We start from the raw sequence: 26,203 nt of genomic DNA, 5'->3' as shown, positions 1-26,203 counted from the left end.
TTAACTTCTTCAGAAGTCCTTGATTGCCTGCATCAGATGCATTAGTGTAGGTAAGGGGAGGGGGCAGCATGGTAGGTGCAGGTTGGAAGTAATCTCTGTAGGAAAGTGGACCTCCAGGAGAGGGGGTTTGTAACCACTGCCATCAGGAATAAAATTCCACTATTCCACAGCCCAGCACTGGGTGGCTTTATACTCTCTAGCCAAGGCTTGACATTAGGCATGGTGACATTAGACTCATGTGTGGCTCTGCACCTAAATGTAGCTGACAACACTAATTAGAAAAAGATATTGTCTCTACTATCAATGTAACCACTCTCAAAAAAAAAGGTTCTTTAGCAAAGACAGTGGGTCTGTGTAGAACCATGAATGCTTAAAGAACCACTTGCATGCTAAAATGAGCATGCAAATGATTCTTTGAGTGGTCTTTGTTCTATATAGAACCACTGTCTTTGCTAAAGAACCCTTAAAGAACCATCTTTCTGTTTACTTGTCTTGAGCAGTGAGTGCAGCAATTTGTCAGATTTCCTACGCCTCATTTGGGGCGGTAAAACTGTACTTTAGTCACGTGGTAAACTTTAAGCCAATAGAAATGCGGCGGCTCTTGGTTGCTTTCAGGGAGGGCGGGGCCACTTCGCTCCACGCCGCTGACAGAGCGCGCTGCTCCAGTCACCACGACAACCTGTTGACAGCCGTTAAAAAACTAACGAAATTCTCCAGAGCTCTCAGTTTCCTTCATTTATTTGATACATTTTTGGACTGTAACATATTTTTGTCCGGAAGTGTACATTCAGAGGACACAGCTCACTGAACTCGGAAAGTTTTCTCTCAGGGATTTATCGAGTGAGGAGAGTGAGGAGCGGCGTCTGAAGGAGATGAAGTGAGTGAACGTGAGTGTGATAAACTCTGACAGAACGTAACGGTAACTTCCGGCTGAAGCGATGATGCTTGTTGGATTTGTAGTCGTGGATGAGACATGAAGGTGTGAACTGTGTCTGAGGTGTGTGTGGAAATGGAGGAGCTGTGGAGACAGGTGCCGTCCGCGCATCGCCCTGAAACGTCGCCGTTAAGGGAATACATGGCTCTCTAATCACGTGAAATGGACTCTTACAGCGCCCGAGGTTGGGAAGAAATAACTTGAAAGTATGGAGACTCGCGTTTTTTCTCTTTCCACAATGGAAGTGCTGACCGCGCTTTTGCTGGTGGCCGGTTTGTGGAGGAGCGGTGTGTCCAGCAGGAACTGCCCGGACCTCATCGTGGACAGCTGCCACTGCTCGGCCGAGCGCTCCAAAGAGCTGAGCCGGCACACCGTGCGAGTGAAAGTGGTGTGCGAGGACGCGGACCTGATGGACACGCTGGAGCCCGCACTGCTGCCCAACACCTCGGTCACACTGTGAGTAGCACCCGAGCACAGCCTGCTGAGTGAGTGAGAGAATGAATGAATGTATGGATGACTTAGTGAAGTCAGAGCAGTCAACAAGTAGTCAGAACTACAATAATAATTATTGCTACTGTAGTAAATTTGTTCGTTATTGGAAACTTTAAGCGCGCTCGCGTTAACAAACTTTGACGTAACGGAGCACGTGCGCACACTCTTCAGCTGGTGATAAGCAGTAGCCAAAGGAAAGTGACCTTCGAGTAAAGTAACTGTCGTATCTTCTTTCTTCTATCCCTATATCTGTACTAGTTTCTTTCTTTCTATTTTTCTTTCTTTCTTTCTTTCTTTCTTTCTTTCTTTCTTTCTGTTAGTGTTTCTCGCTTGCTTACTTGGTTTCTGTCTTTCTGTCTTGCCTGGTTTCTTTTTCTCTTTCTTTCTTCCCCCCATACCTCTATATTTAACACAGCAGAGCATATGCACTATATTTAAAACTGTAACTTCTTAAAACTCTAACTAAATGATTAGAATTGCTGCCCTTAACTCTTCTTTTCTGTCATTTTGTACATCCTTAAAAAGATGGTTCTTTGAGTGTTCTTTAGTAAATGCAATGGTGCTGTTTAGAACCACGAGTTCTATATAGATCATCAAGCATCAAGACTCTTCTCTGTCCTGGCACCCAGGTGGTGGAACGAACTCCCACTGGCTGTCTGAACAGCAGCCTTTCTCGCGGTCTAATATAAGTACTTATTGAAATCTAATGTATTGCACTATGTCTAATTCTGTTTCTTTTCTCTAGGTATCAGTATAGACTTGTTTCTAGCAGTATCTGAGTTTAGGAGTAGCCTTCACTCTAACGTATTTGTACATTCTCTGAGTAGACAACAATGCACTTTTGTAAGTCGCTCTGGATAAAAGCGTCTGCTAAATGCTGTAAATGTAAAATGTAGTAACGTTTCATGCTTAATTTTTTTTTTCCATGGTAAAATGGTTCTTCAGATTGATGGAGAGTGTGTTTTAATGGTTCTGTATAGAATGTTTTAAAAAATGGTTTTGAATAGCAGCAAAAAGAGTTCTGCTATCGCAAGATTGTAACAACAGCAGAACCCTTTGGATGCTGTGTAGAACCTTTTCAAAAGGGTTCGATAGAGAACCATATACAACACGTTGTCCATCAATCTGAAGAACCACTTCACCAAGCAAAGAACCATTTAGGCATGAAATGCTTCTATGTGGAACTCATGGTTCTAAATAGAACAATTGCATTTGCTAAAGAACCCTTGAAGAACCATCTTGTTTAAGTGTGTAGTTTGCTTTGATGGTTCCTTTTCTCCTCATTTGCTTTGTTCTTATCTTTTGTATCTTTATTAATAGCTTTTTGCCTTTGGGAACTTGCTGCCTGTTAAGATGCATCACCTGTCCTTGGACACCAGGGCGAGTGAAATTTTATACTTTTTTTATAGTATTTTATACTATTTCAGGAACCAATAACAAACTATGAATAAATTAACAGCTAATACTATTAGCTCATTAGTTTGTAATTAATATGACATTCCTATAGACTGCATAATGGCCTAACCAAAGATACAGAAGTGCCTGCTTTACTGAGTGAGACAGCACGGAAATAAACTCAGCCAAGACATTGCAGTCAATATCGAATTAAGGCCTTTTAAATAGACTGTAATAGGTGCAAACAAAATGACTTAGCTCCTTTAGGTACAATATTAAACATGCATTACGGCTAATCTCATGCTTAGTCTGTACATTTCCCGCAGAGAGAGTATCATGAAATTTTAATTTGCAGAAGTTTTCTTTTTTTCTTTTTTCCCCTCAGTGGAAGAGCCTTGACAGTGTTGGTCTGTAACTGTGCTGTACTCATTTTGTATCCTATTACATGCTGAAAACACGGCGCAGATGAGCTGATTAGTTTATCTCCAGAGCAGAAATGGCTATCTCACTCAGAGGAATTAGAATGCAATTACTGTCTTAGAGCCCTATTTTCTGACACTCCTAAGTGGTGAGATTACATACAAGAAGTCAATAACATTACTGTTGAATCATTTGTAAATTTGTTTTAAGCCATATTGTTTATTTATTTCTTTATTTTTTCACTCACAATTCCCTTTCGTACAGGCAAATAGCTAGAAGGTGCATGTTCTGCCTTTTCTATTCAGCGCATTTGGGTCAGCGTAGTTGAATCAGTGAAATGCCAGTGCCCACACACTGTTAGAGCTACATAATTAATGATACATTATCTGAAAACTCAAGTTTCTCTGCTAATTATTTGTGAATGTGTGCTGACTAATCACAACATTTTTGCTTGTGTATGCTGTGGTGCTTCTGAAAAATTTGTATTCTTGGTGACTGTTTTGTGCTCTGACAGATCATTCAGTCTGAATGCTGAACTGATTGCGATCATGTGACCCAATTAATTATGTGGAGTGTTCTTTAAATTTGTATTGAAATGTTATGATTGTTGCAATAATAATTAAAAACTTAGTCCTTATTAAACACAGCAGTGACTTCACAGTAAGACTACCCTTATGAAAGGTTTGAAAATGGTTTAACATTTGTTCATTAATGTTTATGAATTAGGTTGAAAAAAAAAATTAAAAATCATTAATAAGTAGTTAAATAAAAGGGCAACAGTATACCTGCTTATTTCTGATGATTATGAACATCTGATGAAGCTAACTGGTATAATGCTGACTGATGGAGAAGACGAAGTGAGATAAGTAACCAGCAAGATCTGAGCTTTAACAATGAAGATGAATGCGGGCTCACTATTTGGCCACCAATTTATTTATGTGTTCTTACTGTATATTAAAGATTTTTAAGGTGTTTAAGACCTAATTAATAAGCATTAATAAACTAAGTTCCAAAGCACTCATAAAGCATAGCCACATTGTAACTTGGTACCAATACAGCTTTAACATGTGGATAACACCTACGGACTCATAGCAATGCAGTGACATTTTTTAGAAATGACTTTCCATTAGAGGTTGGCGATGTGGAAAAATATATAATATTGCGATACTTTTTCACAATACACAATATGTCACAATATTTATTTTTTCGAACATTTGATCAGTTGAAACAGAGAAATAAGAACCAGTAGTACTAAATTTAAAAAAATAGTATCAAAATCTGTGAACATAATGATTTTTATTCAATATTTGGCATACTGTGTTGCACTAAATCCAGTTAAATGGGACTAATTTTGCTCTCTTTATAATGAAACAGGCAGTTGGTCAGTGTTCTAACTACAAGTACTCACGATATGTTCAAAGAAAGCACAAAATTGTATTGTATTGTGATGAAATTTATCATAATAACAATATATATTGTGATATTGCCCCACCCTACTTTCAATAATTAAAAAAATGTCTCAAATACAATCTGGTGATAGAGTGGATGTATTGATATAGTGTAATATGTGCCCATACTGTGATCTTTCCCCTGTTGCATGCCATCAACATTGTTGTGAACACTTTTCTTTAACGCACAGCTTTATTAGATCAGCACTCCCCACACTTTGTCAAGTGCTTGCTAATACATAATGTAGACCTTATTTATGCAATCAACATGCAAAATGTGCATGCAGTCAGCATTTAGCTAACAAGAGCTGAAAGTTAATGTGAAATTAACAGTGCAGTTTGAATTGTGATCAGATCCCTCAGTGTAGGTGAACAGGCTTATATCAGTGTCAGTTTGGTGCAAATGCAGTCCAGTTTCTTCACAAAAATGTTCAGTTCAGAACTGATTTTCATTACTACTCCGCTTGTTGGGGGCCTGGCCATACTCATGCACCCGTGGGGAGGGATTACTTGCTTGCAGCCAGTGTGCACATGTTGTGATTCCAACTCTACATGCAGTTAGTAAAGTGTACTTTTTTTAAATCAGGGCCTGGATTCACAGAAGTGTCTTAAGAAAGAAAGTCTTCTGAAATTTGCCTTTTTTCTAAAGTACATAAAGAAGTTATTATTCTTCAAAAAACTTAAGAATTTTCTTAATTTCTTTCTTAACTCTTAACTTTGTATTGTAAGAACATGATATTCTGGGGAAAAAAAGTTCTTAGATGTTTTATTACCTTTACGACAGTCTCACATTTGTCGTAGACTGTGCAAACTGACTGGACAAACCTCTTAAATGGTAACATCTAATGAGTGTCGCATAATGTAATTGTTAAAATAATCTGTAAAATGTAACATGATATTGATAGTCTGCGTGGCAACATAACCTCTATGACAACGTAACCCATAGCCTACATGAGAATACAATTACAATTTGCTAAAAAATAAGACTGTAAGAGAATATTTAAGAAATATTAAAGGAAAAGCTAGGAAAGCTTTTGTGAATCCCTGAAAGCCATATGCTTATGCAGTATACAGTTTTCAAGTTGAAGCCAGGTGTAAATGGGGCATAGACATAAAATCATATCTTCTCATCAAAATGTGACCAAATACGTTCTCATGAACATTCTGGTTAGATCTGCAGTCCAAAAGTTTGAATTGCAGCTAAATACATTCAAATGAGTCAGCCAATCACACTGTTTGGGATCATTTTTTATTCTAAATCAGAGCAATGAGATGCTATGGAAAAAACAGTTTGCACGTCAACATTTAGGTATTAGGATTATGTAATTCAGAGGTTCTGAAATATGTACACTTATCATAAATAAGTTTATAACGTATTATTCAAGTACTTCTATGTGTGCGTGTCTGTGTGTGTGTGTGTGCGCTCTCCTCTGCTGGCCTGAATCCTGATGCTGTGTTTTGGTCCTGGCTGGCCAGGAAATCTTGTTCCTGCACTAGGAAGTGTGACCTTTTATCATACTGAAGTGGCCTCCCACGTCTCACTTTTGTTTCTGCTCACTGGAAAAATAAATAGCTCTGAGAGGGAAGTGTGCACACGGCCAAGGGTAAGCCGACTGAAGTGTGCACTCCTCAGGGTGCGTGCTAATGCCTCCCCCTGGTCTCCTTCATTCTCCTCTTCATTGCCCTAAACCCTGGGGTGTGTCTGTATGCTTGTTAACATGCTGGCATTATTACTCCTCTGAGCGCTAGGAGCAGGATGCCCCCTTTTGTAAGGCCAACAGACTGAAGAGGCAATCTTGTCTGATTTATTGGAAAGGACAGAATTATTGGACTAGCCTAAGTAAAATGAAACATGCTGGCTTGCACTGATTGTCATTTGTGTTTGGAATTTGGAGAAGTCTCAGGGCTATTTTGTAGTTTTTGAAGGTTCAGTTTGTGGCTGTTGTGCTAGTAAAAGCTAATCAGGCATTATTTCATATCAGAGCATATTTATATCATAGTATTACCTAATCTGGGACATGTCAGATCCATGGCTTTCCCTATCCTAGTGGACTGTGTAGCGCTGATGTCTCCAGATGTCTTCAGTCTAAGCAGTGGAAGAAGGCTGAGCCATGTCAACATGAGGCCAGATCTAGTTCAGGGCTGCTACTGCTGAAGACAGGAGCGTGAGTACGAATGCTTACTGACAGCTGCTCTGGCACCAGAGACACCATATCAGCTACAGAGAGAGAGAGGCTTTACAGAGCTAGTGTTCGGCATTCAGTTAAGTAAAAGCGTCTTGCGGAAAGGATCTGTCCACACTCTGGGAGTTTTTTGTGCATGGAACCACGCCTCACTTCCATAATTGATAGTATGAACTGGGCAATGTTTTAGTTTCCTCTGTTTTTAGACTGAGCAGTTGCTTGGATTGCTGCCACATTTTTGACTTGCATGTCTGAAAATTACATTGCAATTTACAGTAGCCTCACTTACCTGGGTTTCACTATTGCTTTTTGTCTGGCGATTTATGTTTGATTAGTTCACAAAATTGGAATGAATCTGTGGTTTTTCCCTGGCATAATAAGCGTGCCACCAGTAAGGCTGTCTAACCTCTAATAGAATCTTCCAGCCTCTTTAAGCAAGCCACAGTAGTAAGATCAAAAGATCTGAGAACCACAGAGCCCATCAGAGCTCCAGCATTTCCCATAGTCAGTGGTTTCCAAAACACAAAAGTTTGTGTCGTTTTCAAATCCCTGGCTGTGCTTTGAGGTGTTAATGTATTCCTTCACTTTTTTCACTGTTTACATTTCTCTCTCTGACTTGAATATTAAAAATATTGAAACTAGCCCAGCTGAAGCAGTTACTGCTTCTGACGCGAACATGGTCAGATTAGGCTGGCACTGCTTTAACCGTTAATTTGTTTGGCTTGCGTTCCTCTCAGTGTGATTGGCAATAATCGCAGCGTTTGAGCAGGGGCCTTTCCCCTTCTCATTTTAAGTGTCAGTCAGTATTATTACTGCTCCACTTGAGACTTGGAACCTGACGCAATTATGATTAAGCGCGTCTGAAACGGCATGCTCAAGATCTCATCATTGAATTCATGTTGAGCATAGATACCAGCATTAACCTTTTATGTTTAACCTTTTAATGTTCTTAGCACAGCTTGAATTTCTATCTTTTTAAAGTTACCTAGCCTCAGCTCTCTCACTCTCTTTCTCTCAGTTTTTCAATCTAGTTTTCTCTGAGTCACTTTTGTTTTTTGGCTTGTTTCTTCTCAAGTGTAGCCTGTAGCCTGTAGCTTACATTCTCCTGTGGTCTGAGTGCTTCTGTATGAATATTTGACAGGCAGAGAGCAAGTGCTTTTCAGTGCGTGAAGGGCACAGGTTAACACACACATAGCAGCAGCCCTGCGGCTCTTAATGGAAAATGACAGGGCCAGAGAAGCCCTCAGTCCATAACCATACCATCTCCCTCTCTCCTTTTCTCATTCTCTCTCCCTCTCTCTGTCTCTCTCTCTGGCTCTGTGGTCCTCACTGACAGTGAAAGCAGACAACAAAGGCATTGTATGAGGTGCGGTGACATAATCTCAAGAGTTGAGACTTCAGTTGTTGAAATGATATGCTACCTCAGGGCATGTTCTCTGGTCCTGGACATCAGCACTGCCTCATCTCTCTGCAGAGAGCACCGGAGGCAAGTGTGCAATGTCATTCAGTGGTCTCTAGAAGGCCAATGAACCGTGATAGGTATGGGCTTTCAGTCAGCTTTTAGTGTAGGCCAAAGATTTTAGCTCTTATTCAAATCTTTTCTAACTAAAGTCATGGAGAGCCCGGACACTGACTGCACAGTGTGGTATTAACTAATGATTTGTGTGAGGTGACAAAGAAAGCAACTCTTGAATTTTTAATATCAAAACAATGCTGTAGCAAACACAGAACACGGAAACAGCAACACAGAAAAAAGTAGTCGCAGCTTAATTAACATCTCTGATTATCAAATTCAGTCTCTTTTGTATGAATGCAAAACTCTTGAAATGTTAAATAAACTAAATAATGTATTATGGCCCTTTTTCAAGATGTTCTGAACTGGGAAACAAGGTTATAGCTTAACATTCATCACATTGTTACTGAATTAAATATAGTTTTGATATGCCAGTGGGCATGTTTATGCACACTGGAGTCAAATTAGCATGCACAATTTGATTTGGCTATAGGCAGTACAGCGTCAAGGCGATGCTATTTAAATAAAAAATGTAAAGTATTGAAAGTATTGAATAGAATTGCTGATCATGTAGTATTCATAAAGCACTTCAAAAGCACTTTAAATGCATTGTGCAATGCTGTGGCCCTCTAGAAATGGAAATTAAACTAAAGTAGACTTGTTGTCAGGTTGATTTACGTGATGGTTGAGTGGTAAAATAATCAGACCATGAAAAAATGCAGATGGAAACCAAATAGATAATAATGGATTTGAAAACTACTACTACTAATAATAATCAGCTTTATTTGTATAGCACCCTTTTAGCCAATTGCTTTGCAAATAAATTAAATAAACAAATATTACCAGGGTAACCAATGTGTACAATGTATATATTTCTGAATGACTTTGATAATAAAAAAAACATAAACAGATTGAAGTAGATAACTCTTGTTTCCTTGAAGCAATCAGAGCAGTAGAGTTCAGCAGGAGTCAAACCCATGTTTCCCTAAACAACAGCTGAATTCTCAGCCTGCTCTGCTACCTCTACCCCACTTTCTGTTATGATAGATTTGTGAGAGTATCATCCAGAAAGCACATCACAAGCTGCGTAGACAAAACAAAAAGTTCCTTTGAGCCATTCTCTCTGTATAACAAATGTACATATACATTCACACACACTCTTACGCACAGACACACAATATCACAAAAGTTCATAAATCCCATTGTACCCTTCAGAAAACCCAAGAATGTGTCTGACACGTTCAGCCATCTAAAAATATTAAGAAAGGAAAATAGAGAGCCTGCCAAGGATCCGTTACTGTGCTGTTGTCCCTGCCTCCCTTTTTGTGAATAGAATAAATAGTGAGGTTATTTAAACTGCCATAAATCCACTGGCCTGCTGGCAGCCGCGGCCCTCAAATGTGTGTTGCGTGCTCCAGCTTTCCTAAACATCGTAAAGCAGCTGAGTTAAAGCCCCGAGAGCACGGCTTCTGTCTGTGGGGGTGAGCTTATGAGCGGGAGAACATGTCAACTCTGCCTGACCCTGCACCACAGTGAGGCCCCATCCACGCACTCTGCTGATAATGTGTTGAAAGCTGTTAAGTTGTAAGTGTGTGTGTTTGCAGACAGCTAAAATGGAAATTGATGATCCTGTGGTGGCGACATGGTTTATGTTTTTCAACCCGATTCTGAGCCACTGTACCAGCACAGTAAGTGTTTGCCTTTCACTTCAGGATCAGGCAAACCGCAGGACAGCTTTATTCAGACAGATCACACATATTCTAATGGCTCACAGAACAGAATGTTATAATTTTTCATTTTCTAAGCCAAGTGCAACAAGTTAGAACCAGTCAGTGATGGTGTCATGCTAGTCTAGGGAAAAATGGGGGGTGGGGAGGGAGATAAAGGAATGCAAAAATAAAATAAGTCTTCCAGGACTGGTGGCTAAAATAGCCACAAGTGCTGCTTTCTAGTGTCCAGCCAGATGGGCCATACCGCGTGGATCTGCTTCTCCTCTCTGCTCGTCCAAGCCTATTTGAGGCTCTCCTAATATCCATCTGAACTGGTGAGCTATGTCTGTTTCACGTCCAAGATCAATGTTAGTCGATTTGAAATATGTTATTTTGGTTAGCCGTTCCAAGAAACCCGATATTACAGAATAACACAGGGTTTGGAGCTGAGGCTGGAAAGCGTCGGGCTGTCCGCTCGGGATGTTTGTAATAGTTCAAATTGTGATCTCTACCCTACTTGGTCCGTGTGATTGGTGCCTGCGAATGCTTGAAGTTGGGGTTATTTTCGTTTATGCTGCCTTTATAATAATGCAGTGCTGCGGCTGAAGGGCCTGAGCTGCACTTAGCTCTGCTCAGAACAGTTTAAGCATGATCTACTTGGGGCTGGCCAGCTGTGGGCCTCTGAGAGGTGAAAGTGGAGATGAGAAGAGGGAGGATAGCTAATGTTGACTGAGTGAATAATGTCTCGGAATCTAACTTCCACCCGTACACGGCAGACAAGTCCACGAAGAAGCTGCTACACACTCCAAAATATACACACACAAGACTTAAAAGGGGCCCTCTTCGTACTGTCAAACTCCACAGCTACATACTGTATATGGGAATGTCTACAAGAGACTTTGAGTCTGTGTGTGCGTGCGTGAGTGTGTTTCTGCCCTGCGCACCCTTTCCTGATGGAAGCGATCAGAGAAACACAGAGAGCAATGACATAGACCATTTGCTCCGGCAGCCCTAGCGAGACAATATTTGATTTGTCCTCTCTCTCACTCTCTCTCTTTCTCTCTCTCTCTCTCCAAAAGCTGCTTATCCTTAGAGAACATAATTGATATTGTAAATAGAAAGTTGGAAGGACACTCCAGATTTTCGGCATGCGCTGTTTACATAATGTACAATTATGTTTTGCCTGCGATTTCCTGGACGTTGCGCAGAGGCCTGGAAAAGGCATGAGGGGGTCGAGGAGCGGCTGAGTTTCCGCTGGCCAAACAGAGCCACGAACACAGCGCTGCACACACTCACACGCTTCAGTTTGCACAAACACACAGCCTCTGTTCCTGCCATGCTGCATGTGGTGAGAAAGCAAGAGGGAGTGAGAGAGAGCGAGCAAAAGAAAATAATGGCAGTGTTAAAGGAATGGCAGTCTATGGGACTGTTGACATAATGTACACTGATGAACCAGTTCAGCATCTGAATATCATGTACTTTTGCTTCACTGCTGAATGGGATTTCAGTACTCACTCAATACCAGAGTGGAAGTCTCTTGACCTCACAGCAATTCGATTACGATTCTTGAGAGGTGACTAAGTGCATCATGAAATCTCAGATTTCACCATGACTCGGTTTGATTGGATTACTTCGGTATGAATCAGAAAACACAAAGCACACAGATGTGACTTTCAGTAGAATATAGCCTTCTAGGAAGAAAATGTTTACATTTGAAAATAACTCAAGAAAATTATTTTGGCCAAAAAAAAAACTCTAGCACATAATAATAGAACTGAGAATTGGTATGATCAATTACAATCAGTTCCAACATTCCAAAACTGATGCACTTAAATTACCACCTTTAAATCAATGCTTGGATTTTGACATCCCTGGTTAGTACAGGGATGTCAAAATCCAAGCATTGATTTAATATCCATCTGAACTGGTGAGCTGGATAAGCAGTTTAGAAAATGTGCGTGTGTGTGTGTGTGTGTGTGTGTGGTCAGTACAGTAAATCACACAGAGAACAGCATACACACTCTATTTCTCTGAATGTTGAACAGTTGCAAATTTATGCCATATTTTTCCAGCCAACCAGATCTCTGAAGTGCTTCTAGAGATTTTCCTCATTAATGGCACATCTGAGCTCACAAGCTGTAAATGAACAGGTTGTTTGTTTAGGAGTGGGTTACCTGAGGAGGCTCTGAATCATTAAGTTATGCCCGTAGAGAGCTGAGGATGAGGTGATGCCGGAAAAGGTGAGTCAAGCCGGGCCATTCTTGAGCCAGGACGCATTACAGTAGGACTCCGATGCCAGAGGGGCTGTGTGTGTGCAAGAGAGTCAGTTTCTCCTGTGGGTATCTGAATGAGACAGAAGATGAAGGAACTGAAAGTACTGTCTATGTTCCTGAGCACTGGCAGATGGCTTCTCTAGCAGATAGATGATTGTCTCAGTAAAAGGGTTTACAAAGCAATGCAAAGTCTGACAGCAAGCATGCAAAAGCTTCCTAAAGTTGAAAATATCACAGAATCTTTTGGAAAAGGATATAGCAGGAGGGTGAGAGCAGTAGTGGTGTTCTCTGGTCTGCTGTGGAAGAAGTTTGCCCCCAGAATTTAAGTCTAGTCACATAGCGTGAGATTGTCAGTGTTTCAGAGTTATGAGATTAGAGAGATTGCTCAGATTTTTGAACAGTCAGACAGAGGGCTGCCTCTGGGAGTAGATCACTGCCCTTTACATTACAATCACGCAATGCTACAATCTCACTCACACCATTCATCTTTCCCCAGTCCTTTTCCCCTGAAGAGTTGTTGCCAGTATTGGGCTGTTGGCAGTGATAGTGCTAATAAAAGTTGCTTTGTTTACTGTGCGCAGGTTCAAACGTCCGCGCTAGGCCATATCTAGAGAGTTCATTGTTTGTGGTCGTTTTTGTTCTGTATGGTAATTTGTATTTATTGTCTCTGTGTGCTCAGGAGTCGAAGTGAATTGCCTCAAGCATCTCTACCCTTGTTTTTTCCAACATATTCAATAGACCATATGTGGAATTTGCCTGCACTGCAGATTGTGCTGGTTCTGCGTAGCTGCTGTAACCAGGGCTTACATGTGTGTTTCAGAGTTAAGGGATGGCTGGCTCAATACTGAAGTATTGGTACATTCATTCCTGATGTTTCTTTTTGAGAATTAATCCTCAAATAAAAAAATATTGGTCCCCGGTTTTTCCTTTTAGCATTTATTGAAATACTTTCAGCTTTTTGACTTTGAAAAAGTAGGATTTGACCAAGTAATTGTGTTGGATAGAAACTACTTTTTCTTTTGCTCTTTCCTTCTGCTCCCCATACACACATTTATTATTACTATTATTACTATTATCTATAAATCCAAAGGGAATTAACTCTTGTGTGGCGTTATGTTTTTGTTGCGGTGGTCTGGTGGACCCACCGCAGTACTGTTTTTTTAAATCAGTACAGCCATAACAATTTATGTAAAAATATCAGATGTTTAAAATAGCACGTGGTCAGCGTAGGGTTTTCCTTTAGCAGCTATAGCCAGTCAGCAGCCTGTCCATGTTGTCCACCCTCACACACACATTTTGTGTTATTTTATATGTTCTTCACAGAAAATGAGCAAAGACCAAGGAATCTGGGGTTGAAATAATAATAAATCGTTTCCTTTTTTCTTTTGGTAAACATTGAAAATGGGTCCTGCAGACCCGAACACCACACGAGAGTTAAACAAACATTTTTTTTGTATGTAAATGTGTATGTAAATGACCTTTGTTTTGCCCTTTATTGTGCCTCACTTAAAAAAGTTCAGGCTCATAAACATCATTGTGAATGGATGAGGGCTAAATTCCTGTACACATGATGTGTATTCTGACAAATTGACCTTTTTAGGTGGCAGCACTGGTGTTGCACAAAAAAATAGCATCACACAGAGAAATATATTTCACAACATGTTTTATTAATCAAAAATAGCCTACGGAAATCTGCAGGCTTTTCTGCAAATGAGTAACATAACAGAGACTGCTAATGAGATGAGCTAATGAACTAAAACTACAGCCAACCAGTACAGCAACGGATGCTGATTGAGATGGTCATCTTCTACAGGTGTTTTTTTTCCTCATTGGTGGATGAAGTGCTCACATGTTAGCTTGCCAGAGAAGTATGTTTTAGCTGTATTTATTGATAAAAGCCATGCTCTCTCCGTCTTCTCAGTCATATCCGTAGCAGTGTGTCCATGGCCACAAACTCATGTTAAGGCACTCAAATTTGAACACTTTGAAACATTAACAATGTTTACATATTGCGTTAAACTCTTTATTTAAAAAACAAAGTGAGGAAAATTCAGTTTCCCCATCACTAGACTCTTTAAAGGTATGGTATGGTATAGTATTAGGATACCAGCCTTGGAATTACTTGGTTTTGGATCAAAAAGAAAATCAGTGGCTTCGCTATCCTTGCCAGAGGCGACGTGTGGCACATTGTCTCCATTCAGCTCTACCCTCCCAGGCCATGCCCATCTGGCCCTTCAGAACAGCATGCAACCTTGGGGAAGGCTGGAGAAGAGCGAAGCAGCGGCCGAGCTTGGGTGGAAATGTGTGTAGACTAGAGAAGCCGTGTAGCTCTCGTCATGCATGTAAAGCAGGCTCTTCCTCACACGCACGCACACGCCTTAACGCCTGCTGGCATGCCTGAGTGAGCAGCACTGCGGTTGACAGGATGATCTAATATCTCACCTCTGTGATCAATATTCCAGCAGATGTGAAGTCCAAAAACGCAGTTTGCCGAACTGCTGAAATAATGTGAACACGGGAGGGAGGCTAAGCATGGCATTTATCACACCTCACTGCCTGTCTCTCTCTTTCTCTCTCTCCAACTTAATCTCTCTCTCCCTCTATGGCTGTTTCTTCGTTTCTTTTTTCAGCAGGCGGCATGTGGCCTGTCTGGCTTAACAAGACCCACGGTACTGTCTCTCTCTTTCTTTTTCACTCTCTCTCTCTCTGCCCCTAATACCATTGTGAGGGAGAGTGGCCTCAGTTCTAAATGGTATAAATCAATGCGTGCTATATTATGCTGATCCCAAGCTGTGGCAGACTACCATCTGCCTAGCATCTCATACCTGCTAATATTTGGTTCCGCTCTGTCCTTACACACCCTGATCTCTCTGAGCATCTCTCTGTTTCTTTCATCCATTTATATGTAACTCAAATTTTATGTCCAGCTCTACTTTTGGTTAGTACTGTCTGAAGTGAATTAGATAAGATAGTCTAAGTAGTTTACAGTCTGCACTAGTTATAGTCTATGTAGAAATAGTTAATGAAGAAAAAATATCTCATCACAACAGTTGATGTAATTTTAATTATTATGCAGCAAATGGAATCACAGGCTGGATATGCTTTTGGAATCTAATTGATTGGTTAAGGTTTGTGGTGGAACCTAGGGTTGTTTGTATGTGTTGGATGCGTGAAATGACGATCTGTTCTCATCACACAAGCCTTAGATTACATTACTTCAAATAGCAATAAATATTCCTCCAGTATGAAGTTCATCAGATATTTATGACATTCCCAGACTGCATAAACGGTAGTCTGAGTGATTTATCAGACATTTTGGTTGAAAAATGAAATGGTGATGTTTTATTTATGAATTTGTGAGATTTTGCTGATGCTGATTATCTTTTCCCCCTCTTAGGATCCTCAGCAATAACAAAATTTCGATGGTGAAAAATGGATCCTTCTTCGGCTTGCGTGCTCTGGAGAGACTGTGAGTACATTTAACCATTCCATGAGCATTAATAACATGTTGAAAATTATTTTAATAAGGAGGTGTTGGCACATAGTGTTACAGCGTCCCCGTAATGAGAACTGCACACGGATAGCCTAGATGGGCCCCATTTTAAGTGATAGATTCTAATTGCTGGCTTGTTACTCTTTAAAGTCCTACAGTTGCAGTACCACGTTCCTCTTATTGCTCTGTGTACCAGGCTAAACTGTCTGTGTTTTTGTCTCCATGGTGAAGTGTGAGCAAGGCACTTGGCCTGCTATTCAGCAGTGATGACCCAAAGATGCCGTATGTTTAATCTGTGTTTGGATTAGGTTGTCTGCTGGCAGGCCAGGGTCGAGTTCTCTGTGGAGTATCCGGATCAAGTAATAAGCAACTAAAGGGGTTCCGAGAATGTGTGGCCCGGGGTGTCTTATTGATTGCTCCTGCTACCTCTGTTTTAATTAAGCCCACCCGCCCAGGACAGGCACGCTGACATTCAGAAGGGCCTTCCTCAGCTGCTATTTGCGTTTCAGTGACAGGACACTTTCATGGGGATTGCCACCAACTGTGAAACCGAACCGAAATAATGAGAATAGCACATGCAAAGGGCAGCCTGTGATATTTTCTTCTAGTTAGAATGCCAAATACAAATATGAGGATATGTGAAAGAGACACACCAGTGAGTCGGTGAGGAGTAAAAGAAGGGAATAATAACCTAGAACAGCATGCCAAATACACAGTTTCTACTGAGTAGACCTCATTCTTGGATCAATTCATTTAACCACTATTTTCCCAAATACTAGCTATTTGGTTTTATCCACAATTTGTATTTATGTTGACTATTTGCACCATGAATGATTTGAACAGAATAATTATGCTATAGTACAAATATTTTAGTATAGCTATGTTTACATTATAAGCCATGTTGTTCATTTCTGAGATTTTGGTCAGATTCTGTCTTTCTGCTTTGACAGCTCACATTAGTATTTATAAGTGATACAAACTGTTCAAGCTGTCATTAGTTTGAACACACTTCTTTCCTGATAGGGCCCACATGTGCACATTTTATCATCAAGTTAGCTACTGCAAATTAGTAACTCTAGATGACAGCTCTGTATATACGCCATATGTAAGTTGATGGACAACTGAGCATCAAACCTATATGAGCTTGTTGGACATCCCTTTCCAAAACCACAGGGATTAATTAATGTAGAGTTACCCCCTCCCCCGCTTTGTGGCTATACCAGCCCCTACTCTTGTGAGAAGGATATCCACAAGATTTTGGGGTGTGGAAAGTCAAAAATGGACGTTGCTTTGTGTAGTAGGGCACAGTCGTTCTGGAACAGAAAAAGGGCCTTCTTAAAACTGTTAACACAAAGTTGGAAGCATACAATTGTCTAAAATGACTTTGTATGTTGTAGCATTAACATTACCCTTCACCGGAACTATGGGTCGAAGCCCAAACCGTGAAAAATAACCCAGCCCATTATTCCTCCTCCACCAAACTTTACTGTTGGCTCTATACATTCCAGTAGGTCGCATTCTCCTGGCATCCACCAAACCCAGGATCGTCCACCAGACTTCCAGATAGTGAAGCATGATTCGTCACTTCATAGAACATGTTTCCACTGCTCCAAAGTCCGGTGGTGGTGTACTTGACACCTCTCCAGCTGACGCTTGGCAGTGCATATAGTGATCTCTGGCTTGTGTGCAGCTTATTGGCCATGGAGGCTCATGTGATGAAGCTCAATATGCATAGTTCTTGTTTTAATTTTGCTTCTGGAGGCGGTTAGTGACTCTGTAGTGAATGATGGGTGATTTTTATGTGCTGTGTGGTTCAGCACCCAATGGGTCCACTCTGAGTTTGTGTGGTCTGCTGCTTTGTGGCTGAGCTGTTCTTGCTCCGAGATCCTTCCGTTTCCCAGTACCAGCATTTACAGTTGACCTGGGCAGTTTTAGCAGGGCAGCAATTTCACGAACTAACTTGTAGCAAAGGTGGCGTCCTATGATGGTACCACATTTGAAGTCAGTGAGCTCTTAGTGCGACCCATTTTACTGTCAGTGTTTGTCAATGGACACTGCATGGACATGTGCTTGATTTTATGCACTTGTTAGCAATGGGTGTGGCTGGAATCAGTAATTAGGAAGGGCTTCCACATCCTCATGGCCATGTAGTGTATATATCTCTTCATATATATGTAGAGTTTTGTAAAAGAACAACAATGGACAACACATTTTTGTTTCTCTAGTAAAGGTGGAATTTAGACACTACCAACACCTTACATCATGGAAAAAAAATAAAATTTTGAAAATAGTTTATAATGCATTTATAATGCAGCACAGGCCTTCATAAATATATACACACATGTATATATATGGCACAAATTTTATCTGAGAAGATTAGATTTTAATGTCCACATGTCTCTGGTCTGTGTCATATTTTGACAAAAAATTGGACTGTCACTTCATCCCTGTAATGTGAATGTGGCCCAAAGCTATGCCTCTGAATGGTTTGTCTCAGCCTTTGTGATGTTTACTTTCATTACAGTAATAGTGAAGATGTTTTAGGGCTAGATGATCTTACTTAAAGTTTATATCATGGTATTTTCCACAGTTTTGTGATACATTTTTAATATTCATTCATAACTTTCTGCAAGAAATCTGAGAATACAAGCCTCTTGCAGAGCACACATGATCTTGGGATGTATTGTTTCCACTGTCACAAACAAAATCACAAAGAAAATCTTATAAAGAAAACAAAGTACATAAGAAATAACAAAGGTCATTTAGTTCAAAGGCTAAAACCTGGATAATTTGGGTCAGAATGATGCTGTTCAGACCATGTATATATTATATCATCATATTACAATATGCAAAATTCCTGATAACAACCAATTTCATAAGGTTAATGACATAGGCCTATATTGTTATCAGAGTATGAAATCACATTGTTATATAGTATTATATTGCCTAGCTCTAAGCCATATCAGTTCAATTTTCCTCTAAGACTCCAGTCTTCATGTGCTTATCTGGCAGTGGTACAATTTTCTCTACTGCCTCTGCTACCACTTCTCCTTTATAATCGAACAGTACATCATTTGATTTGCTGCCAGTTTAAATTACATTTAAAGCACTGTAGCATGGCCCTCCTGCCCCTGGCCACCAACTTGCTCTCCTGTGATGGGGATGCCAGATGTACCAGCTGCCAGTTTATCTGGCCCAGTGACGGCGCCTGTCCCTGTGCCAGCATCAGGTGCCCATTGTTAGGTAAATGCCAGAGCCAGCTGTTGGTGGCTCTGTCAGTTTGAACAGCAGGGGGAGCACCACTGTGGATGAATGACATGCTTTTCTGTGTAAGAATACTAACATTATTCAGTCTCATTCAAGTCTCCTTGTCTTGCGCATGGATATTGTCTCAAAGCAGTGTTTCATTGTGCCAGGCCTGCTTTGTGGCATGCAAACAGATTAACACACTCCCCCAAAATCTATTGCCGAACATGACCTAAATATCTTTGGTCTTCTTACTCATTTTTAGATTCTCAAGAATTGCAAGGATATCAGATCTGATCATAGACTGTAAGGTCTAAAAGTCTGAGACCACATTGGAAATATGGGATGTTTTTCATTTAAACCAAGAAATAAACAATAAAGTTTTAGTTATCAAATTTAAAACATAGAAATTTTAAGCAAAATTAAGCAAATTTGGCACAAGGTCAAATATTATTTTATTATTATATATATATTAGAGGTGGGAATCTCTAGGCACCTCACGATTCGATTCGATTACGATTCAGAGGGCCGCGATGTGATTATAAAACGATTATCGAGGCATCTCGATGCATCTTTTTTACTATATAGCATTTATATTTTCTCACTGTGTGAGCTCAAGTTTCGAGTTCAAGCTTCAAGTTTATTTGTCATTTGCACAACATGTCAGGACATTTATACATTGAAATGCTTGTGGTGAGGCTCAGCTAATCACTCTACAGAAAGTAAAAAATAATAAAATACAAAAAAAATAAAATAAAATACAAAAAAAAAAACTGAAATATATTAAATATACACAAAATATACACAGAATATAGAGACAATATACATTTTAAAGTGACTAAGTGACTCAGTGTTATTGTTATTTAAAGTGACTTGGTACGTTTAAAGCAAAGTATTTGTAATGATCCATAATGAATTTACTTCCAATATCTTTTTTAATAAAACAAATGGAAGTGATGTGGCAAGTGAACTAGAAGGCTCTCATTCACTGCTCTTGTTTGGAGCACGAGAAGCTGCTGCCACGCATCTGCAATAAAATGCGCAGTTATGGTGAAATAAGATCCAGTGGCAGTAGATGTCCACGCAGCACATCTTACAGCTATTCTACCCGTTTTCTTTAGTGATTTTATAACTTCGGTTTTGGTCTCGTTGTAGAGACGGGGGGGGGGGGGGGGTCGCTGTGCCAGTAGAGTATCTTCGAGACGGGACGTATGCAACATGGCGTGAAAGCCATGTTTCGCAACGACTGAGAACCGGCGTGCAGACTGCAGGTCACACAGCAGCGATGTGTTATTCGCATTTATAAGCAGCGCAGTTGGTTTCCTGGTATGTTAAATCTGCAACGAGAGACTGTCACACACTAAAAAGTGGCGAAGATGAAGTCGCTTCTTTCGAATTCTCCCATTCCACCTTAAATGGTGCCACATTTGGAACGGGTAAATTTGAACAAGGAGACATGATCTAGAAACTGATCTACTTCTGAGGAAAAGTTTTCTGGCAGAGATGGGAGGAAAGCGGCTGTAGGCGAAGCTTAAAGCAGAGCGAAGTAAATCTGCATTTTCGTTTACATTGTTTAGCCCATACTAGGACATTAACACATACTGAGACATATTGGACATTAAATGTTGCGGCTCCCAAGGTTGTTTGATTTTTGTTGAAAGGACAAAATGGCTCTTCTTATCATTTGGGTTGTTACTCCTGATCTAACCTGACTTTAATGCAGAGGGAGCCGGTCGGATTTCTCACTCATCCAGTAGTGTTTTTGTTATGTGCCGCCACAGACTGTCTGGGCGCTGCACTTACCCACTTCCAAGTTCCGTCTTTTGCGTTCCGTCAACATCACGTAGAAAATCGTTTTTTGACATTTGTGAATCGATTCAGAATCATATATATATATACATATATTCCTAGCTCTCCCATTGACCTGTTTAGGCATCTCTGAGGTGATTTTAAACTACTCACCAGAGGCTTTTGCTCAGACTTGGAAAATCCGTACCATCTTAAATGCATGTTGTCATTAAAGCAAAAGGAGAACGTACCAAATACTAAAAAATTAAAGAATTCACTACTTTTCACTCAAATGTGTTGCTAATGATATAATTGTATATGAGGTAGTTATCTGAACAGGCCATTTAAAATGACAAAGCAAAACTTTAAAGCACAGGTATACAAAAATGTCCACCTAAATACACCTACTACTATTACTACTACTACTACTACTACTACTAATAATAATAATAATAAGAAGAAGAAGAAGAAGAAGAAGAAGAAGTATATGTTCATGTGTCGCACCTTTCCTAAACCCTAGCATTACATAATCACAAAGCAGAAAAAAAGGAGTAAAAAGATTCTAATCTGTTGTTGACCATTTTTTAAGTGATATGCTACTAGTTACTTTCGTACTGCATTGCTCTTAGTTACTAGTTACTTGCTTAAATAGTACTTAATAGTAAATGAGAGGTGTTCTGGTGCAGCCTTACCATGCTATAAATCTGATCTCCTGAAAACCTTTGCATGTGAAATAGGCTACACTCAAAATCAGTAAAAAATGCATTCTTATTAGTGATCTTTGTTGGAGCATTAATATATTTTTCCCTATTGAAAAAAAAATAGAATGTAACCCATGACTTTCCATCTTCAGTCATCCTGAAAGGCCACAGCATCACACATTTTGGTGCTTTCCTTACTGTAACACACCTGCCTCAAGTAGCCAATTACTTATCCGATTGAATTGGGTCTATTCAAGCAGGGAAAAGCTAAGCTTTTACTTGTTCGCTTCGTTTAAACCCACAACTTAATCTGTCCCAGAAAAGATTAGGCAACTTGTGAAGGGGGAATTGATATGTGAATTGATATGGGTAGTGTGAAAAGGTAGGCTAGCTCTGTAAGCCGGGAACAGCGCTTTGTGATGACCCCCTGAGGGATATTCCTCAGACTTGCCAGCAACAGGAGGTGAGCAGCTGAGGCTGCCTCGCGGCTTATTCAAAACAGCTCTCAAATTATGTCTTAATGTAATGTTTTGACTTCATTAAACGCCACAGCCTGCTGTTGTCTTTGACTGGCTGTGATGGAAGTAGTTGCCCATGTGGACAGCTGGGTTGTAATTTGAATCTTTCACAAAAAGGAGTCTGACAGAAAGAGCTGAAAGGTGCCCACTGGGATCTGAGCTTGGTTCTGAGTGCGCTGATGGGAATGTTTACCAAGCATGCATCCAGAAGACATGTTCTTGGAGCACTGCCAGTTTTGGGGTCGAAAATGCAGCTCTGTTGGCGACACCAGAATCTTTGAAGCTGGAGTGCAATGCCCTGAAGAGCTGAGTTCTATAAACAAACAAAAATTAGCTTATATCTGTCATGTTCTGGTTACCCAGAGCTGGGTAACGTTTCTCTATGACTAAGTTCACAATGTTTTTAATCTCTTAGTGATACGGTAATTTACTAGATAGTCAATGCACACTCATGTCAGTTGCACTGACAGTCACTCAGTGTGCAAAGAACTCAACTCTGTACTCTCACATCTGCAAGGAGAATAGTTTTCTTTACACAAGGGATGTATGTTCACAACAAAGTTGTTTATAATTGTTTATATCTGCGTGATCCATATTTATGCGTAAGGAGCCAATCAAGAATTGCTGGAAGAGTGCCACAGCTATTCCACGACTAGCCCTGAGATTACTAACAAAGAACACATTGTGTGTTGTGGGGACGGTGTATTGTTGATGTTCTTGTTCTTGTTTGAAAGTCTCTGTTGTTTTAGCACTAAAAGCTGACCTGTTAGCTTTAGCGCATCCTAATTGTGGTGTTAAGTATTGCAAATCTGGTGTTAAATGGTGTTAAGTGTTGCAGAGCACCCTCCTTTATACTGTCCCCAGAGATGAGCAGAGTAGCCTAAATCCAGACTTAAGTAAAATAGTGGTGCAGCCAGTTGCAAATCAATACAAATGCAGTTATTACTGAAAAATAATCAAATTGAACACAAAAATCTGTAAAAAAAAATCAGTTAATTGTATAGCAACAATGGTACCAGACAAAACCCGGTAATTAACGGTAAAATGTTTCTCAATGATGGTAAAAATCTGTACAATTACAGTCGTTTAGCTTCTTAAAACAATGCCTTTTACTGTAATTTAATTTTTTTCTGCAGTTATTCTGACTGTATTTTATCATAATTATAATAACAGTAACAACCATTAAAATAAACACAAATATCTGAAAAAAATTAAAGTGATAATTTGTTTTTATGAATTATTCTATTTCTGTGAATTACAAACAGCAGTGTTAAAATACAATACATGTGTGGTTAATTTACATGTATTTAACCTTTTTCCCTTAAAAATAGGTTTTAACCATTAAACTTGACAGTACTTTGCCAGTAAAAATGTTATTTATTTATTTATTTATTTATTTATTTACCTCTTTATTTATGTGTTTTTTTATAGTGTAATATACATGAGTGGAGGTGAAAGTATTGCCATTTAGAAATACTCAGGAAAGTACTAATCCATTTGTCCACTTGATTGTAAGTGAGTAAATGTAACTAGTTACTATTCATGTCTGACTGTCCCACTGGCACAAGTATCTCTTAATGATGAGAATTCTCCCATCTTCTGCACGCTCCCACAGGAAGTCGCATAGTACATTAGAATGCGTACACAGTATTTCATTGCTCATCGTCTGCAGCTCTCTGATGTATTTTGACCATTCAAGACCTTGACTTCAAACTCCCCCGCTGGTGATAAGTGAGGTGCCATCCTGACTGAGTGGACTTCTCACCTCTCTGGGACCATATCAGAATTCTTTGTGCTGCATCAGCCATTCCTCTCTGTCTAAGCAAGTCAGTCAGTAAGACTCCTGGGCAGAGGGTTTGCTTGTTGTTTTGGCCGGGCTGTTGGCATTTATCTATCCTTCTCATGGTCTGGGTCTCCTTGAAAAGCAATTGATGAATAGTTTGGTGAATCCTCTAGAGAGATTCCAGTCCTGTTTATGTGGAAGGCAATAATGTGAATAATGAATAATGGATGCTCTGCAAGCCTAAGATCTATTGGACATATGAATGCAATATTATTGAAAGTCTGCGCCATCCTAAAAATGCAGCTTACACAGTTGTTTGGGTAGTTTAATGGGTCACAGGCTAATTGTTAATTAGGAGAAAGGAGAATACATAATGAGGCCAGTTAAAGGTTTCGTTTTATTCAAGGCTGAGGTGCTAATGTTTACCTTAGCATGCTATCAGGTTGGCTTTTCTTAAGAAAATCTCCAATTTTAAGTAATTATACCTCAAAAATAAAGAAAAAAGAAAAACAATGTAAAACATAAAGCTTCAGTTCTGAATGTGCACAAAATGAGGGCTGTGAGTTCTGAAACTATATATAAGGAGAAATATGAGGAGCAGCTCTCTCTTGCAGTCTGACTCCAGCTCTCCATAGACCTCTCTGAGAACAAATCCATCTCTCCACTTCCCATCTTACCAAGTTATAAAACACTAAATTGTGTCAATTGTATTTGTTTATCCTCGTGGCCTGCATACCAGTGTCTGACCTCTTTCCTCTGAAAATGCTTTTGTGCAGATTTCCAACCATTTTTAACCGTAACACCAACAAATCAAACCAAAGGGAAACTCCTACACAGTACAAGTTACATCTGCAAAGAAATTTCAGGAATGTGAGGTGAATCTAGCTGACACAAATGCAGCTTATGTGGTTAACAATTACAAGGACAAGAAAAAAATTTAGTAAAAGTTTGATAATGTAATGTCGCATTACATTGTGTTTTTGCTGTATGTCTAGAAGCTAAATAAAATTGACCATTTAGTATATAGTCATCCTCAGCACTGAGGTGTTCCTCTTCTTGGCCTATAAACTGAAATCAAATTAATTAAAAAAATAAAAAATAATTAAAAAGTATGGTTAGGTACTGACAAGCTAATTGTGGTTGAATGTATTTTTTATTCAATATTCTTAGTATAATCATAGACATGATGAGAGAATTTTTGACATATTGTACAGAAACATAGCAATAATGCTCTGGTAAATGTTAGAGCAGTATTTGGTCAGATTAAGAGCTGAGGATACTGCAGGGGTGGATGATATGGCAGAAATAGCATATCTCAATACTTGATGATGTTTTCATGATAAATGATGTGCATCATATTATTTAGTTTTTTTTAAGGTTTGGTTGGAACCGATAAAAAAGTCACAGTGGTGCCAAATTTAAAAAATACTATTGAAAACAATGAACACAATAACTTTTATTCAGCGTTTCAGACACTGAACTGTTCTAATTAAGTAGGACCCATAATGCTCTGTTTGTAAGTTGGTCAGTGTTTATTAAGTACTGACAATATCCACATTTTGAATTAGAAAAAGGATATTACAACATAATTTATCACAATAATGAAAACAATATTATCACATTGACCACCCATAAAAATGTAAAATATCTGTCCTTTATGATCTCTAACATGTCATATCGTTGCTGTCAGAACAAAACCTTGTGTCTCTAGAATAGCAACTTTACAGGAGAAGGAAAATAACTTTCATTATTTTGTAATGGAAAACAATATAAAAATAATTTTGGACTATTTCTATTGGCCCATTTATCATAGAATTTTATCAGCTGGAATTTTCATATAATGAAAAAAAGAAAAAAACAAAAAAAAAACAGCAAATATGGATACAAGATTTTTGCGTAATAGAATAACAATAGCTGATTTTCATTGTTCTTAGAATGCCAAGTGCGTCATTACGATCCTGCAGTGAAACGAATGAGAGCTACACATCTGCTGTTTAGTTTAAATCAGACATGATAAAGGCTAGAATACAAATCAGTGTGCTTAATTATGTTTGTAGCTGTTACGGACCCGAGTAAGTGGGTAATTATTGCATCAAACACGTTTCATGTGTAAGGCATATTATTTATGTATGAGCGTAGCTTGTGGAACTGATGTTTCTCATGTGATTCATAAACACGCATCTCTCAAGGAGTCAGCTGTAAACTGGATACGGTTGTCATTAGAATGTAAACAGTGTGGATATAAATGTAAAGTGAACAACTGCCTGTGGCTGTCTTACCATATGTGTGGGTTATAAGAATCTGCTT

General features: G+C 39.4%; 1 protein-coding gene across 1 annotated transcript in view; it reads left to right on the top strand.

Moving 5' to 3' along the window:
• Positions 1–678: 678 nt before the first annotated feature.
• LOC118810643 (adhesion G protein-coupled receptor A3) overlaps positions 679–26,203 on the top strand; it is a 194,847-nt gene continuing 169,322 nt past the window's right edge. The window contains exons 1-2 of the mRNA XM_036574580.1: positions 679–1,390; positions 15,765–15,836. Of these exons, the coding sequence (XP_036430473.1) occupies positions 1,143–1,390; positions 15,765–15,836 (320 nt within the window). The 5' untranslated portion in view covers positions 679–1,142. The remainder of the gene's footprint in view (positions 1,391–15,764; positions 15,837–26,203) is intronic.

This window comes from Colossoma macropomum, unplaced genomic scaffold (genome assembly GCF_904425465.1).
Source record: "Colossoma macropomum unplaced genomic scaffold, Colossoma_macropomum, whole genome shotgun sequence".
NCBI lineage: Eukaryota > Metazoa > Chordata > Actinopteri > Characiformes > Serrasalmidae > Colossoma > Colossoma macropomum.
This window is presented reverse-complemented; position numbering and strand designations above follow the sequence as displayed.